This window comes from Aedes albopictus, chromosome 2 (genome assembly GCF_035046485.1).
Source record: "Aedes albopictus strain Foshan chromosome 2, AalbF5, whole genome shotgun sequence".
NCBI classification, from domain to species: Eukaryota; Metazoa; Arthropoda; class Insecta; order Diptera; family Culicidae; genus Aedes; species Aedes albopictus.
The window spans coordinates 334,312,145-334,331,141 of record NC_085137.1 but is presented as its reverse complement, the minus strand read 5'-3'; the positions used below and the strand labels follow the sequence as shown (position 1 = coordinate 334,331,141).

At 35.7% G+C, this 18,997-nt stretch overlaps 1 protein-coding gene across 1 annotated transcript in view; it reads right to left on the bottom strand.

Annotated features, from left to right (window-relative positions):
• Positions 1-14,365: 14,365 nt before the first annotated feature.
• LOC109431646 (eukaryotic translation initiation factor 5B) overlaps positions 14,366-18,997 on the bottom strand; it is a 355,243-nt gene continuing 350,611 nt past the window's right edge. The window contains exon 9 of the mRNA XM_029874767.2: positions 14,366-14,977. Coding sequence (XP_029730627.2) covers positions 14,870-14,977 — 108 coding nt within the window. The 3' untranslated portion in view covers positions 14,366-14,869. The remainder of the gene's footprint in view (positions 14,978-18,997) is intronic.

Here is an 18,997-nt window from a genome sequence, read left to right as displayed (position 1 = left end):
AAGTTGAAGAATCAGCCCTTGATCCTCAACCTGCACATTCTTTCGTCGATCGGCCACCAAGCGATCACGCGCCTCTGCATATCACCCATCACTATAAAAGCTGTTCCCAGCTCGCGTGTGTTCGCACCATGGATCCTGCAGCGCTACACACCAAATTTTTATTGCTGTTATTCAGCAAAATTTTGCTGATTTTTTTTGTGCTGCATCTTCAGCAGTTCTTCCAGCAACAAAAAAATTGCTGGATGATTCAGTAAACTTTATCTCTCGAGAGTGACAGTTCTTTTGCTGAATAAACAGTAAACCAAAAACCAGTTTGCTGGTCAATCAGCAATTGGTTAAGAATAAAATCGACAGCTCTTTTGCTGAACAATCAGTAAAATTATATATCGCTTGCTGATTAATCAGTGATAGAATATTCAATATATTTATTGCTGGTATTTCCAGCAACGGTTTCTGTTGCGCGGATTGTTTTCACAAAAAATAAAATTAATCGAACGTATTTCATGATTGTTTATTTATTGATTAGCTAAACAGTTGTTGAGCTGCCTTATCATCAGAATCCGATGTTATTATCCGATGTAATTGTCCGCAATATGATCTTCGTCCTGAAAACAAAAACATCATAACAAACACAATAACTTGAATTATAGAATAATAGAATACTTGCCCATTTTTCTGTTGGGACACTTTCAGCTTTACATCTATATTACAGAAATTAAAGACACATATTCACTATTTTTTGTAAATTCAATTTAATCGAGCACAAACAACAAGAAACTCGCAGCCGATGCTTGGAACGTTAAGAAAGGTTTTCCTTTGACATTTGCGATTGACAGCTTGAACAGTATGCTGGCGTTCAGCAAACATTCGCATTGCTGATATGCGTTCAGTAAACAGTTTTGCTGGTTTTCGGCGGAATGTAAAATCGGTTGCTGACTGACAAATTGATTGCTGATTATCAGCAAAAATGTGAATTGCTGAAACAGATTCAGTAAATAATAAAGCTGAGCTTCAGCAAAATGTCGAAACAACGCTGATAATCAGTAAAACAGTCCATTGCTGATTTGTATCCAGCAAAAAAAATTGCTGGAACATTGAAGAAAAATTTGGTGTGTACGATGCCGAACCCGCGGTCCTTCAGTAGATCGGCGAGTATGCGGGTGCTCCCAATGAAGTTGAGAGATCGGCAGTTCCACGTACCGAGTTTCCAATCGCAAGTCCGTTTTGATCGCTGGGGTCATTGCCGATGGTCTCGGTTCGTATTGTTCTGTTGCTGATTTTCCGTTGCAATGTTTTTATTTTTCACAGCTGGCTCGTCGAGCACCAACCCCCTACTTTCCATAGTGTACAGCTGAGCTTAGAGTCCTTCATTGACACCTGGACGTTGATCAGCCGCCCCTAACATGGGGATCAGACACCGGCTGTTGTGCGCCGCTCCTCCTGGAGAACAGACGTTCAGGTTTGCAGAAGCAAAGCACCCCTTCCCTGTCAACCTACGACCAAAGTTCCCACCGGGGTTCGTTATCCGATCTTCTCTAAGGTTACTCGTAGTTTTCAGCCGGTACCACGTGGGTCAAATAGTGACGTTGATAGTCGGGGTGCCGACTTTGCCTTAACCTCTTGGAGCCGCATTGTTTCGCCGCTGCTATCGCAACTTCACAGGCCTTGAACACGTTTTTCAGATGACCACGGCGGTTATATACAGGGTGTTAGGATCCTGGGTGCAAACTTTTTAAATGGTGATAGAGGACCATAAATGGTGAAAAAAATGTTCTACGCATATGGTCAAATCTCAACCGTTACGTAGTTATTGAACTTGCCATGTTGTTGATTATTATTGCCTTAACTGGCTAAAATTTTAAAATGGTCAAACTTATCGCAGTTTTTTTTACACTTATTCGAAAGTTTATTGAATTTTCTATCGAATGGCATCTATGAATGGATTGGTTTAGTTAATTAAGTTTTCTAAGTTAAATAGCTCAAAAGTAGCGTGTTTTAATTTGTTTTTGTCAATTATCTTTGAAAAATGCATAATAAATTAAAATTCTTTCTTAGGCAAAGTTGTGGCCCCTGTTTCACTCTACAATTCGTTCTTTAACATCAAACTTCTAGCTCTTATCGTTTTCTTGCTTCGATTTAAATGTGCCGCATAGTGCGTTAAAAAGTGCTTTCCTTGACAGTTGCAAATTTAAGATCTGAAAAGCGATGTTTAAATCGAAATTGCAAGAAAGCGATAAGAGATAGAAGCTTGATGTCAAAGAACGAATTGTAGAGTGAAACAGGGGCCACAACCTCGCCTAAGAAAGAATTTTAATTTATTATGCATTTTTCATAAATAATTGACAAAACCAAATAAAACACACTACTTTTGAGCTGTTTGCTATAGAAAACGTAGTTATTTAACTAAACCAATCGATAAAAAGATGCCATTCGATAGAAAATTCGATAATCTTTCGAATGAGGGTAAAAAAAACTGCGATAGGTTTGACCATTTAGAAGTTATTGCCAGTTAAGGCAATAAGAGTCAAAAACATGGGAAGTTCAATAACTACGTAACGGTTGAGATTTGACCATATGCGTAGAATAATTTTTTTCACCATTTATGGTCCTCTATCACCCTTTAAAAAGTTGTCACTCAGGAACCTAAAACCCTGTATAACGACTGCGACTCCTAAAGGTGAGTCATAGTTAGAAATTTTGAGTCAAACACGTTGAGAAATCGGGGAATTTAGTTTTCTAAACTGAGTTGGAAAATTTGTGATTTGTCAAACAGATGATTCAAACATTATTATAACCATTTCATCTATGCTTTTAGCTTGAACCACGGCACAAGATCCTGTCGCATACGAAATCTACGCCGCACTTTGACAGCGAGTCCACGAAGAAACACCAGCGCGGTGCCACTCTGGCGACCGTTAACGAATGAGCTAGCCTATGAATAAAGTGAAAAATATTTCGCACACTGCCCAATGTAAACAAAAACAATTCCTCATGGCATTCACCGCGAACGTACGGCCGCTTCATATCGCTAAAGAAGTCTGTGACCGCCCTATCGCCGGTATTACATACCGTTTATAGGTAAAAGCAATCGATCGATACCCGAATGAAAATTTTAATATGTTTAAACTATTCCAAATAAGATTTCAAAGCATTTGGACATTCTTAAATTTATAAAACAATAAGGGGATTCACTAAACAGCGTAAACTGATTAAACGTCGCAATCACCAAGGCATCTTTAATTATTTCATTCGCAATTTCATGAAACATTTCAATAAACAGATAATCATGGCTTACGCAGTTATTTAGTCTGTTTATTGAATACCCCTAATAATTTCTAGATCTTCAATTACAAATAATGAAATGGTGTTAGAATGTCACGGTTTGGTTAAGGAACGTGTGTTATTTGTTTACCTCTGTAATAACGATATTTTCAGCCCGGTGCTAGTTCATCTCACGACTGTACATTTCACTTCCCTTCTGAAGAAAGAACCCGTATTTTGTAAGTTTGTCGGGAGTGGGATTCAATCCCAGGTACTCGGTGTACTGGGCACGTGTTCTAATCATTACATCAGCTACGTTGCACATACCTACACGTGTTTGTGTGAAAACATATTTGGAAGATCTTCCAAAAAAAAAGGTAGAATAAGTACATTTTTTACGTTGTGGGATACTTTCATGGAGCGGCTAATCAAAAACGCAGTGAACAAAGTTCCCAAAAACTACTAGTTCTTATCAAACTTGTTGTGTATTTCTGAAAACAGAGAAGTAGTGAAAGATTCCACATGAAAAATAATAATCACATAGGGGCCATCCATTAAGTACGTCACGGTCCAAGGGGGGATGGGGGGTTTGTGAAAGTGTGACAAGCAATGTATTGAGTATACGTACGAAGGGGGGAGGGGGGTCGAAAATTCCCAATTCTAGCGTGACGTACTTAATGGATGCTCCCATATCTACTAAAATGTATTTATTTGCATTACATTGCGATTTCCCACAGCAAATCGAATATACCCGTACGTCTGTGCAAGTTCATACGGATGACGGATTACTTTGGAAATGGCTGTTCGACTGAGGCTCACACTGGTTCGTGGATTTGCATAGGCGTAAAAAGATATTGCGACATGATATATCATAAAACCGTCATAGCTGGAAGTTCACATGTCTAAAATAAAATTTCCATGATGTGCAATTCCCATCATTTTTATCTGTGTATACTGAAATTAGGAAGGAAACATCTTTCTTGACGCACCTTACTTAGATAGTGCGTTAAGGCATCCACTGCATGCAGAGAAGGGAGATAGTAGATGAAATAAATATATAGTAGAGATGGGCCAGGGATTGTGCTGAATGCAACCTTCAGCTTGATCTGTAACAAATATACTGACAATAATGATAATATTTATTGTCAAATTGAGTTATCGTGACCTACGATTACAATAACAACATCAGCCAAAGTTTTATTTTCATCTTTAGCTCGGGCTCTGAAAGAGTCTTCTGTCCCACCTCGTCGTGACTTACGGCGTGCCGACTAGCATTGCTGATTACCCGCTGAACGGTCTCTATAGAACGACTCGTCTCGTCTTCCCCACAACAATGGGTTCTATTTTTGTTTGCAAATGCCCGACAAGACTAGTTTATCAGTCCGACCACGAAGTTAAATATTGTGTGTATATTGATCTTCTGTCATAACAATATTGATGTAAGATTCCATCAGAGAGCCTTGGGCGTGGTATACGGTCCGGCCGCATGTTATGATTTATCAGCAGCGTGGCTCCTAGCTTTCGGAATGTTTGTGCCGCCGATTCTCCTCCTGGGAGGATGAAAAGTTCGCTGAACTATGCACAATATCAGAAATTGCGGAGTATCATAACATAGCATTCGCGCTCGCGTGATAAGATGTATTACGCATTGCTTGTTTTAGATAGTAAATAACGATAAAGTGTACTGGAAAAATTGAAACGCGTTTTGAAAGATGTAGTTGGAAGATTTTTTGAAGGAAACTTTGAAGGAACTCTTGATTGAAACCTTGTAAGAGTTACTTGAAATCCTTGATTCCTTGAATGAATGATTGGAGGAATTCTCGAAGGAGTTTTTAAAAGTGAACAATTTTCGGAAGGAAACATTAAAACAAGAATCCTATAAGAAATGTTAATTGTTGAAACAATTTGTAAAGAAATCCTTTGAAAAATTCTCTGAAGCATACACAGAGAAATTCCTTTAAATATTTTTTTGAAAGGATTTCACCTTGTAAACAGGGATAACAGAAAAAAAAGAAAAAAATCTTCAGAATGAATAATTATCGATAAATATTTCTGAAATTCCTGAAAGAATCATCGGAGAAATTTTTGAAGGAGCCTTTGGAGAATATCATGAAGGAATCCCAGGAGGAATTTCTAAAAGAATCCTTGAAGAAATTGCTACAGAAATCTCTGAAAAATTCTTGAGAGAAGCCTTGGCTGAGTTTCGGAAAAATTAATGCTGCAATCTTGCAGAAAGAATTTTTAAAGAAATGCTTGAAGGAATTACGTAGAAAATCTTTTCAATGAGGGTCTATTAAGGTTATTCCTAAAAAAATCATTGGAGGAATACATGGAGTAATGCCGAAAGGATTTTTTGGAAAAAAATCTAGATGAATTATTGTAGGAGTTATTAAACCCTGAAGGAATCCTTGGAGGAATTCCTGAATTCTTGGAGTAGTTGTCGAATCGGAATTTTTAAAATAATCTATAACAGAGTTCTTGAAAGTTTCCTAAGGGGGGTTCATGAAAGTGAAGAAATCTTAGATTTTTTTAAGAATCCAAGGCATTCTTGGAGATTTTTGTTAGTATTATATTTTTTAAAAAGGGTTTTCAGTCAAGGGCGGGGCCACACCTGTTGGAAAACTATTTCAAAAGATCCATGAAGGTGTACTAATAAGTCACTGGGAGAGATTTATGAAATTATTTCTGAAAGTTATCAGAAGAAATCTTTGGAGGAATTCAATGAGAGAATCCTTGATGGAAATTTGTTAAGCAATTTGATGGAAGACTAATTTCGCACCAACTCGTCTTCGAGGTTGGCAGCACCCCCTCAGAAAGTTATGAAATTTTGTACGATCTAAATTCACTTAGACTAACATTTGAAAAGAGTCAAAGCTTTTAGCCGTTCTTTTTCGGAAAAAAATACTCAAATATGATAAGTTGTACATAAAAGTGTTGTATGAAGAACTTTTAGGGAATTGTCCAAACTTTTACAAAAAACATAAAAAAATACACGCTATCAAATATTTTTTTTTTTTTTTCAAAGTGATTACGGCGGTAGCAACACTGTGCTTATTTTCTACACCGCACCCTTTCCCTACATTTGCTTCTAAGAGCCTCTATTTTTGTTTCAACACACAGAAGTACGTAGGCATGCGTGGCCCAAGTCGACACTGTTTTGGCCTGCGTTGAACAAAAATAGTTTTGATAAAAGTTTCCCCTTTTTTTTTCTTTATGTCAATTGGTTTGTTGTAGTAGGTCCATGTATTTAGTTAGGTTCTTGTCAATTTGTCAGTTATTCGAAGTAGATCTCCAAGGTAATAAGTAATTCTGATTTGTTCTATCATAGCAGCTTTAGTCTTTGCTTTATTGAAGTGTAGTTTTATTGGAAATATGCTGAATGTCGTTAATAAAAAGAGACGTCTGGAACTGTAACCTGCTAGTTGTTCCGTCATGCAGATACGTCATGTCTTAATAATGCCCAGGAGATTAACGAAAACACGTGTGTTCGGTCGGATGTCCATTGCGTAGAAAGTCAAGGAAAATAGGTTTCTTTATTGTCAGTTGTTATGTAAGCCTCGCTTGAAGCACTTCCCGTGAGAACCCTGTCATCCGTACATCAACTAATCCGTATCTTCGTACACAGCTAAATACTGTACTGTCAACCGGCGAAAAGCCTACGGGTAAATATTGAAAAATGAATAATAATGCTGTCTAGCGCATTGTTTCCTATCGGCCACTATTTTAGTCTAGTCAAAACTGCAAGCTTTTTTCCAATCTTGGCGTCAATTGTCTTCTAGATCCTTCTAGATAGATTTATCGAATCAGTCGAACCCGTATGTTAAAATATAGTCGATTATGTGTCAAATTGTTTTCTTGATTTCTACTTCTCTGTGTTCATCTCTTGTGTCCTTAAATTGTCATCGGTGAAAAACCCACAGAAACATGTAACTGAACTCCTGATATTTTTCTGTTGGTGTCATAACACCATCTAAGAGATAAACAAAAATACGCTAAGTTGGTCAGTTGATTGTAATAAAACAAAAATTGCTTGTCAACTATTATGTATTCATCCCCCTACAAATACTATGAAAAATATTCAAATTCGTTCTGTCCTATCGGTCCTACCTCGATAAACCATGTCATTTTCTCATGCGTGGCCTAGAAATGTCAACCTAGTCATACAAAAGTAACGTTGTTCAGTTAATAAAAAGCAGTCAGCTTTAGTCCAAAATGTCACGTCGAACGCATTGATGTCAACAATGCGTTTAAATGTTCGCACGTTAGCTTCGAATCTATCAGCACAATTAAGTGCTGCAAATCTCCTTCCCACTATTAATTCGACGGTTGATTTTAATTGCTTTATTTAAAGAAAATATGATCAACATAGTCAAAATTCGAAAAAGCGACAATGACAATAATAAATTACTAATCAAAATCAACCGAGAAACGTGAGAAATAGAGCCCAAACAACATTTTAAAGTCAGCTGGCTGTTAAAGGTTCCAAAACTAGTCACAAATCATATAATACTTTTATTAGGATTTGTAACGATCATCAAAACCTTCTCAAATCCAACCGACTTTGAACTATTGCTTAGTATTAGACTCTACTGAGCCCTGGCGGTTCCTCCGTGTTTATCGAGCATGTCTGATGCATATGATCAGCCATACTCCATCTGCAGCAGCCGGTTCGTGATGAACCGTTGGAGGCGCATTAAAGTGTTGAAAAGGTGATATGTTTCACTAAAGAACACTACATTACAATAATCAAAATGAAACTCCTTCACTTTAATACCGTCAACCCCTGCGAACTTGGCCAGGGAAATACACGCTATCAAATATTATTTCAAAATTAAAAGCCAATTTACAGACAAAGCCCACGTTTTTATGTTTTGATTTTGGCAATATAGTCGCCTAATCTCCCTTTCTTCAAGAATTCCGGACATCGAACAGTGTAGAAAACCCCCATTAATTAATTTTTCCATTAATTTCGCAAGGGTACAAAATTGTTAAGTAGGTTTTCATTCGTTTTATTTCCACAACAACCCTCTACAAAAACATTTTTCAACCTTAGTGAGGCTATTCCACCAAAACCCCGACATACCTCCGTGCAAACACGACACTTCACAAGTTGGTTAATTTCGAGTAAGTAAACGTTAAAATGTATAATTACCGAGATTGAAACCGTCAATAAACCACAGGCCCTGAAGAAGATCCAAACCCGAGGATCGAAACGTCGGCAATGAAATAAAAGAACCAACGCTTATTTGTGTGACTGCATGCCGAAACCATTAGAAGTTGCCTAACTTTTCTTCATACATCTCAAGATGGGCACTTTGAAGGAAAAAAAAGTTATTCTAACAAAAACTTTATCATATTATTTTAGCGTGTTGCGCATTATATGTTTCGAATATGATAAGTTGTACAAAAGGTGTTGTATGGAGGGCTTTCAGGAAATTGTCCAAGCTTTTATGAAAAAAAAAAAATTCAAGGCTAAAAAAATTATTTCAAAATTGAAAGTCAACTTACAGAAAAAGCCCACATTTTTATGTTTTGAATATTTTGTTTCAAAAAAGTTTCCTAACTTTGCTCCATATACATCACACGGTGAGCACTTATAAGGAAAAAAGTTTTTGAAACAGAAATTTCTACATGTTATATTTTTAGTGTGTTGCGCATTAACTCGTACAGTAATGTATCCAAAAACCTTATAACAATCAATTAAAACTTAATGGGCTTAACTACTTTGTTTTTTTATACCATAACGAGCTTGACATTGAAAACATTTTATACTATTATTTGCAAAGGGCTGAAGACAAATTTGCTTTTAGGGTTTTATATTAATGAAAAATCTTGTGTTTTACATACAGGGGATAGACAAAATGATCGGGACAGGCAAAATTTTCACTTTTCAAAAAATGTTCAACTGGCTGTAATTTTTCGAAAAGAGCATCAAATATTTTCAATTTTTTACTGTAACTTCAACTAGTTGTGTACCAGTGGTCCAAATTTGGGAAAGATCGGGCAATTCTCCACGAAGTTATAAAGATTCTTGGAAAAGGTGAAATTATCCGATAGCCAACTTTGAGCTGTTATATCTCCGGATTCAATGAACCGAATGCAATGAAATTTCGACCATTTATGACTTATATAATGAGCTATGAAAAACCGTTGACTTAACTTAAAATTCTTAACACGGAAGAAAATTACAACAATTTGATTATTTTTCTATATTTCTTTTCTTAATACAGTATGCGGCAGGAAAAAATGCGAAAGTGTTTTTCAACTTCAAACCTCATTTTCGTCCATTTGACATTAACCAATCTATGTTTCAACGTTCCATGATCTATAATAGGCTAGTTTTCTGAAAAGTTAATTAAAAAATTTCCCATTTTGGTCACTAACCTTTACAGGGCGGCGCCTGAAGATGAAGACAACCAGAATTTTCAAACCGCAGAAAATCTCACAGGTCGCTAAATTTCGCATCTGATACACCTTGTCCTTTTTTTACGTCCATGCTTGGCTAAGCGACAAAAAAAATCTACCGCCAAGACAATGAGAAAACTCAACATTTTTATATTTTTTAAAACATCTCCGTGATTAAGAAAAGCGTACAAAAATATAAAAATGTCTATTATGATTATTATTTTGGCAGTAGAATTTTATTTCGCTAAGCCAATAGTGGACGTAAATTAAGGTTTAAGTGTAAAACAAAATTTTTGATTTTCTCTACAATATCATCAAATATATGTACTTAATTCATCTGGTATGTGAAACTACATGGCTCAGGATCAGTGTGGTCTGGTTGTTCATCGAATTTGAGCTAATTTTGTTACTGTTATAGTCATTTTGTTTAATGACCATTGGGCGCGCAGTTTATTGATATCCGCTTATTAGGCCTACATTATCACATGTTAAACATCAAATGTGTTCATTTTTATTTTTCAGTGCTAGAATATAGACATTGAATGATACACTGTCATGAAAAAATAGTCATATATATCCCATATTTAGCGTGTAATAGTGCCTTGAACTTTTCGCATTTTTTCCAGCCGCACCCTGTATAACACCAAATCTTGCACCAAATTATCCAAAACTTCAACATCGTTTCAAAATTAAAGATGCAAAATATAGTTCATTTAACTTCCCTCTAATTGACATATATATGAATGTGTTTTGAAGGAAAGCAACAACATAGCCGCCAACAAATTGAAAAAGTAATGGAATACATATAAAAAATAGACCAATTTTCTAAAAAAACGTGAAAAAAAAAATAAAATCGCTATAACTTTTTCTCTTGTTGAAAATTTCAAGTTAAGTCAAATGTTTTCCAGAGTTCATTATATAAGTCATACATGGTCAAAATTTCATTGCTATCGGTTCATTAAATCCAGATATATAAAAGCTCAAAGTTGGCTATCGAATAATTTTACCTTTTTCAAGAATCTTTATAACTTCGTGGAAAATGGCCCGATCTTTCCCAATTTTGTACCACTAATACACAACTAGTTGATGAACTTTCAGTAAAAAAAAGTTACAACTAGTTGAACATTTTTTGCCTGTCCCGATCATTTGTCTATCCCCTGTATGTACATATGTATTTTATTATTTTATTTTCTACAATATATGTATAGGTACATTCTTCTTTGATATATTCTATTGTAACACTATCCGAATAGTCTTTGGTCTATCTGCTAGAAATTGCAGCTGGGATTCTTTCATGGATTTTTCCAAGGATCTCCAGAAATTGCTCTGATGATTTTAAGAGGTTTCCCCAAGGATTATTCTGGTAATTCCTTTCGGAATACCCCCAGGTATTTTGGTTGGGATTCCTTCAGGAACTCCTACTAGGGATTCTCCAAGCAATCTTGCTGGGATTTATCAAGCAATTCCAGATGGTATTTCTGCAGTTATGGCTCCTAAGAGTCCTGCAGAAATTCCTGGAATATTTCCAGCAATTGCTTGAGGAATCCCTGCAAGACTTCTTGAAGGATTCCCACCACGAATCCCTGGAGGAATCCCAGCTGCATTACAGAGCCAATTTCAACAGATATACTCAAAGGAATCTCAAGAGGTTTTCCAGCACGCAGAAAAAAGCATGGCAAAATCAAAAATATTTTAGGTAAACTCAAATAAATTGTCAATTTGTTCTGGCAACAAAAATAAAACCGTTTGGAGCAAATCGAACGTCACATTTGAAACAAATTCAATCCATTTTTGAAACAAACATGCATCTTCTGACAGGTTATGTTAGAAACAAATGTAAACATTTTTGTTTTTTCTGGCAGGTCGGCCCTACGGAAACATTTGTTTTCCAATTAAATTTACAAAATCATTTCTTTCTCTGGAAAAACCCACTTCCCGCGTGTCACTTTCAATGCCAACATCATGTAGATAACATACGCTCCCGAAATCAATGGGATTTCGTGGATATTTTTGGTGAAACTTGCCTTCTTTGCAAGAGGAAATCTTGTTTGGTGCTTCAGATGGAACTTTAGAGTTTTGTTTATGTTTTCGACGGCGAAACGGGGGGCTCTTCAATGGGTATTGTAGAAATCAATATGTAATTGAGTTAGTTTTAAAAATTAATATTTTTGTTTTAAATATTTTATCAGTTTACCGAATAAACATGAGTATTTTTGTTTCAAACGAACGAAATTTGTCTCCATGAGTAAGAATACGGAGAGGAAGGGAAGAATTTGATGAATCCCTAGAGAAATTTTGAAAAAAATCACTGGATGATTTTTTGGTGGAATCTATAGAAAAGTTGCAGCAAATTATTGCTGTATGAATACTGTCGAATAATAATTGGAGGAATTTCAGCATTAATTTATAAAAGTAATCCCATTATTCTATTATATACAGGGGATAGACAAAATGATCGGGACAGGCAAAATTTTCCCATCTCAAAAAAATTTCAAATACCTAGTAGTAACTTTTCAAAAAGTGCATCAAATATTCTCAAATTTTCACTATAAGTTCATCAACTATTTGTGTATCAGTGGACAAAATTTGGAAAATATCGAACTATTCTGCACGAAGTTATAAAGATTCTAATACAGGCAGAATTATCCGATAGCCAACTTTGAGCTGTTATATCTCTGAATTCAATGAACCGAATGCAAGGAAATTTCGACCATTTATGACTTATATAATGAACTTTGAAAAACTTTTGACATAATTTAAAATTTTTAACACGGAAGAAAATTATAACGATTAGATTATTTTTCTAATAAAACACAAAATTTTCCTAAACTTCAACATCGTTTCAAAATTCAAGATGCTAATTATAGTTCATTTAAATTCCCTCCGATTGTCTTGAATACAGATATGCTTTGAAAGAAAGTAACAACATAGGCGGCAATTCATTGAAAAAGTAATGGAATGCATATTAAAAATAGACCAATTTACTAAAAAATCATAAAATTAATGAAATCGCTATAACTTTTTGTTTTGTTATTAATTTCAAGTTTAGTCAAACGTTTTTCAGAGCTCATTATATAAGTCATAAATGGACAAAATTTCATTGCATTCGGTTCATTGAATCCGGAGATATAACAGCCCAAAGTTGGCTATCGGATAATTCTACCTTTTTCTGAAATGCTTGTAACTTCGTGCAGAATAGCCCGATCTTTTCCAAATTTTGTCCACTGATACACAAATAGTTGATCAACTCACAGTGAAAATTTGAGAATATTTGATGCACTTTTCGAAAAGTTACAGCTAATTGGGCATTATTTGAAAAGTGAAAATTTTGCCTGTCCCGATCATTTTGTCTATCCCCTGTATGTTAAATGTTGAGGAATCTTTTGAAAATCCCTGTAGAAATCACATAAGGAATTTCTGCAAGAATCTCAGATGGAATTCCTAGAGGATTTCTTTGAAAAATTCGTTAAAGCAGTCTTGGAGAAATTATCGGAGAAATGCCACAAGGAGTTCTTGGAGTTATCTGTTCAGATATATTCGGTAACTCCTCTTGGGATTCCTTCACAAATACCTGATGGGATTTCTCAAGAAATTTTTGTTATAATTTCTCCAGAGGTTTTTCCAAGGATTCCTACATAAATCCTTCCTATAATTCTTCCAAGACTCCCTTAAGAAATTTCCGTTGGAATTCTTACAGATGTTCCTACTAAGGTTTCTTCAGAAAATCTTGCTGGGATTCGTCAAACAATTTCAGCTGGGATTTCTTCAGTAATTACTTCTAGGAGTCCTCCAAGTATTGCTAGAGATTTCCTAATAGGATTTGTCTGATGAACCCCAGCAAAACATGCTGGTGGATTCCAACAGAAATTACTGAAGGAATATGGAGTGGAAATCCAGCTGGAAAGATTGGATAAGTTCAAAGAAAAAAATGGACATAACCTAGTAAAAAATCAGCAAAAAAATTTCAAGAAATATATGGATGAATCACAGCAAGAATTTTTAGAGAAATCTCAGCTGTAACTTTATGAAGAATTCCAGCAATAATTTCTGGAGGAGGCCTAGGGTCAATCCAGGAATTCCTGCCGTGATTCATTCAGAGGTATCTACAAAAACTCAACCAGGAATTTCTTCGTTGAGATATACCTAGACTCTGTTCGATTTGGAACGTTATTTCAGTAAGAAGAAAAAAGGCAGAAAGAGGGGGAAAATATAACAAAAAAAGCTATTTGAAGGGTTCATCCACTAAAAAACTCATTGATCAAATAAGGCAAACTTTCCACAAATACTTTGGGAAGATGCCAATATTCTATCTTCATTTTTGACAAAAAGTGCAAATCTATTGTAATTATTATGTAGATATGTATGCTTTAATGGAATTGTAGTGAATTTCATTACGAATCATAATGGAAAACCGAAACTTCGATCGAATTTCGGCCACTGGGACCATTTCGACGATCTCAGTCCGCTTTTACAAACTAGACGAGTATACTGTACACAAATTTCAAATCCGTTAAGTATTCGCTGAATAACAAGATTTTAAGTTTGTTTGTGCTGACTCAGACCAGTACGGGTTAATCAACGTTCTTAGTTTCATACAATCGTAGTTTTCACTTACCTCGATTTGCAACTCGTCCCGATGTATCCTAGCTAGATCGTTGTCAGGGATCGTGTTCTTTCCGACATAAACATTTCGACCGGGTTTTTGTTGATTTCTTTTATTACAAGATCTTATGCGCAATAACTTTCAGTGTAAGAATCCGAACAATCATTCCCTGTCGTCGTTCATTCAATGAAAAAAAAACAGCTAGCAATCACAAGTTCTTCCTAAAGCTAGGGTTAGCAGGCGCGCCAGGTGGCGGCGGTTAACCAAAAACAAACCATTGAAAACTTTCAAAACAACTAGAATCTGCGGAAACGATGTCAAACAGTTGATTTCTTTTTTAAATACCTAGCAGTAAAACTGTGTTAAGTAAAATTATTGGGGTATTCAGAGTACAGTAGCTGATTGTTACGACTAAACAAATTGGAAAACGTTCACTAGACTTTTTTTTCATCTCCATCGAGAGCGGCATGCTTATTCTACAATTCGGTAAAATGTCCGTGGTTTGACTATGAGTCCGACGATGGATGTTAGAGACTCGCTGGAATCAAAACGACGAACACAATGAGGCAAAAATAGAATAAAACCGATTACGCTGCCAAACTACAAAATCTGGAAAGTTTTCTTCAGCTCCACCATCAGGGCCCAGTCCGATTTCAGCAGGTCATCTCGGAAGTAGTCCTTGCAGGCATCAATACTTTGACGGGATATCTGTAAGCAAATGAGAAAACAACGAAAAAAATCATTAATAAACTGCACCCGGAAAATAAGGCTTAAAATTTTCATTCACGGTTGAGACGGCAACTATTTTCATTCATACCGAACCGAGTCCAGCCTGAATGACCTACATTTTCATTGATTTTCTTCCCATCAAAGAAAACGCGGCATCGCACCAACACTACAACGAGTGCATAGCCGGTCGATACCGCTCCAGGATCCCATGTCGGGGTATTGCGCAGTTCATTGTGCCACCGAAAATTGAATGCAGAGAAATATCCAGGGATTCGTTGTTGGAGGGTGGTTGGTGGTGCTGTATTTGCTACGATCCAGGACCTACGGTTCTCACACCCACGCTAGGGAAAAATAGGTCAACATAGGCAGGAGCAGTGGGAAAAGCGCAATGACGTCATTGCCTGTGACAACACCCATCATTTTGGATGAATGCTGTAGGTAGGAATGATGAGCTTCAGGTGACTGATTGCTTTATGCAAATCATGAAAACGAATTAGAATATGTTCCCGGGACAGGAAACTCATGAATTATTTATAACTTGTTTTTATTTCATTTGCTAAATTAAGAATTGAAAGCTTTCTGCACAGCAGAAGCTTTCATACATTTGGCCAAGTTTTCCCATACAAACTTCAAGCGTTTTGAGCGCCCTCTTAGGATCAACCGATTTTGCTCAAATTTTGAACGTAGCCTCTGGGTGTCAAAAACAACTGATTTAGGAGGTAAGACTTGGCATTTTTCGAAATTTTTGTTTTTCATATAAGTGTGGACCACCTTAATGGTCCCTTTAGCCTATTTTTTTTATACAAAACTAGCTGTACTCGGCAAACCTTGTCTTGCCTACTGCGTTTTTTGACGTTTCAAGTCGAAGTCCCCCCGTGCAAAACGTATAAGAAATCGATTTCCTTAAACTCTATATTTCTCAATGTTTTTTGGCTCATAAACCTTCCTTGGGTGAAAATTAACAGAACAAAACAAAGACGACCTGGATTGAACGTTCTGTTCGTGAGTTATGCGCGGTCTTACGTATGCCACTGCTTTTTTTTTTATATACTAGCTGTACCCGGCAAACTTTGTCTTGCCTACTGCGTTTTTTGACGTTTCAAGCTTCCATCCCATGACCAAGCCCCGGTCACAAAACGTATGGAAGACCGATTTTCAAAAACTCTCATTTTTTCCATGTTTTTTGCCTCATAAACCTTCCTTGGGTGAAAACTAACAAAACAAAACTAAGACGATCAAAATCGGACCTTCCGTTCGCAAGTTATGCGCGGTCCCACGTATGCCACTGCATTTTTATATACCGTCAAACGGGGTTACTTGCAACAGCGGTGTAACTTGCAACACGATGGCATGCAATAATTGTGAACTTTTTTCACATTATAATGAAAGCTAGTATGCTCCACCATTTCGGTTATCAATATTATTTGTACCAAAGATCGTTTTAGAGAAAAACTCAGTTTTGTTTCTTTGCTAATTGTTTAGCTACACTGTTAAAACGGTTTGCTCATTTTATGCCATAAAAACAAGTATGAAAATCGTGCTTTACCTCTCTCCTATGATAAGTGCGATCAGTCTGATGACTTTCCTTGTAGTTAGGGTATCTAATAGTAAGCTCAACTGAACGATAAAAGTTTGATAAACTTATCGTCTAAGTAATGTAAAAAATCATTATCATATTCGACAACCACTATGGGGTAACTTGCAACAGTTGAAATTTACAAAACTTTCTAAAATATATTTTCATTTCACGATATTTCGGACAAACATAATCGAAATGGATCATTGATTTATTGCGTAACGTGCTAATTTTCAAATGTCGACTCAGTTTTATCATTTTTTTGCTCAAGACTTTCAAACATTGTTAAGGACTCCCACATTTTAAAATTTTATTCATGTTTCACCTTGATGAAAGTTTAATTCAGTTTATGAACATTCTAAAACAATCACCAACATCTATTCTGAACCTAGATGGAGGAAATCATTTCAATAGAATGCCCAAATTGATGGATTTGATGTTTACAAAGTTGAATTTAAACGCCCATTCATATTATTTTAGCTGAAGTAGCCAAACACCACTTCAAACTAAAAATTACCTAAAGATTACTCACTTTACCTTTTCAACAAATTACATTAAGCATTGTTGACATTTTGTAACTACTACTGAGTCATGAGAACCATATATATTTTATAGTTGACAGACGTAAGACCTACTGTGAAAAGATATCATCGGTTTCCTGCAATAGGGGCACAACTCAAAATTTGTCATTTTTGAGATTTTGATGGCAAATCATGAAAAACTATGCAAACTTTCAACTCACAAAGACCCGTTCCGAAATTCGTTAAGAAGCGCGGGATTTTTGCATTTTCACCAATTTTCCGCAATAAAGGCACAACTCAAAATCAGGCAAATTTTTCAATAGTCGTTGAAAAATAGTAATCGAAAATTCATGAAACAGATAGCTCTTCAGTCCCTCTCCATGATACAACAATCAAAATTCGTTTACTTTTGTCAAATGATGAGAGAAATAAGTGAACTTGCAGGAGATGCTTCAAGATTGCCAATTTTCAAACGCTCATTCTGAAAATTCACATTTTTTGAGTTGTGCCCCTATTGCAGGAAACCGACGATATACTCTCGCTTATAATAACTACCAACCCAAGTACCAACCCTTTACGAAAAAATCGTTTTTCCGTTGGTTAGTGTACATCTTTTCAAAGCATTTTTCATGCATTACAATCAAAAACTTACAATATGACCAAGAATATGAATATTAATACAGTTTAATGGTAGCTTACCTAGCTTCACGCCATGTGTTGCAAGTTACCCCACAGATGGGCTAACTTGCAACAAGCATGTATTTCGCTCTTCCTGTTTAGGTGGCAACGTTTTTTAGTAAATGAAGTCCTGCATAGTATTCTACTCGTGGTAATTAATGTATACGATGCTTCACAGTGTGTTTCAAATGCTTAGAATTTCAATGATATTGCTTCAAAGTCGAAAAGTGTTGCAAGTTACCCCATTTGACGGTATATAGATATGATGATGATGGTCAAGTTTGAAGTTGTGGACATCAGATTCTCAATTATTTTGTTGAACCTTCACAATGAGGGGAATTTGGGGTAATATGAACACCCTAAGCGTTTGTCGCCTTTTCCAATAAAAATATGACAGAATCTTTCTTTTTTACCCTGTTATATCGTAGATGGTAATATATTCTAAGAGTTCGCGAGGAAAATTTTGATGAAAATTACTGTTTTCTTACATTATTTTCGATTAAAAAAAATGTAAGAAAACAGAGTCATGAAAAAATAGTGTGGGTAAAACGAATCGATGGGGGTAAAATAAACATGTCTTCAAAAACTAGTTTAAATGATGATGATTAACCTGGGCTTGTTAGGGAAATATCTGTAAAATAAAAAGAAAATTGGGTTAAGTACGGTTCCTTTGAATTCCACTAAGAATTTGCATCCTTTGACAGATCTGTCAAAGGATGCAAATTCTTAGTGGAATTCAAAGGAACCGTACTTAACCCGATTTTCTTTTTATTTTTTTAGTTTAAATGAATAGTTTCGATATATTCAAGTATAGGTCAACAAATTCAATGTGGACCTAGATGTGAATTTATTATATGCTACACTTTTAAAACTTTTTTTGTAAAAATTAGAATATATTGCAGTAATTATTTGTAAAAATGTACTAAAATAAGCGGTTTTTAAGAAAAAAATCTTATTTTATAAGAGTAAAATATTTTTTCTTAACATTTTGCTCTAGTGGTGTCATAATATGTATTATAGATTTAAATATACCGAGATTGCACAAAGTTTTATAGAAAACTAGCTGTACCCGACAAACTTTGTCTTACCTACTGCGTTTTTTGACGTTCCAAGTTTCTGACCAAGACCAAGTCCCCGGTCAAAATGTATGGAAGAACGATTTTCAAAAACTCACGTTTTCCATGTTTTTTGCCTCATAAACCTTTCTTGGGTGAAAACTAACAG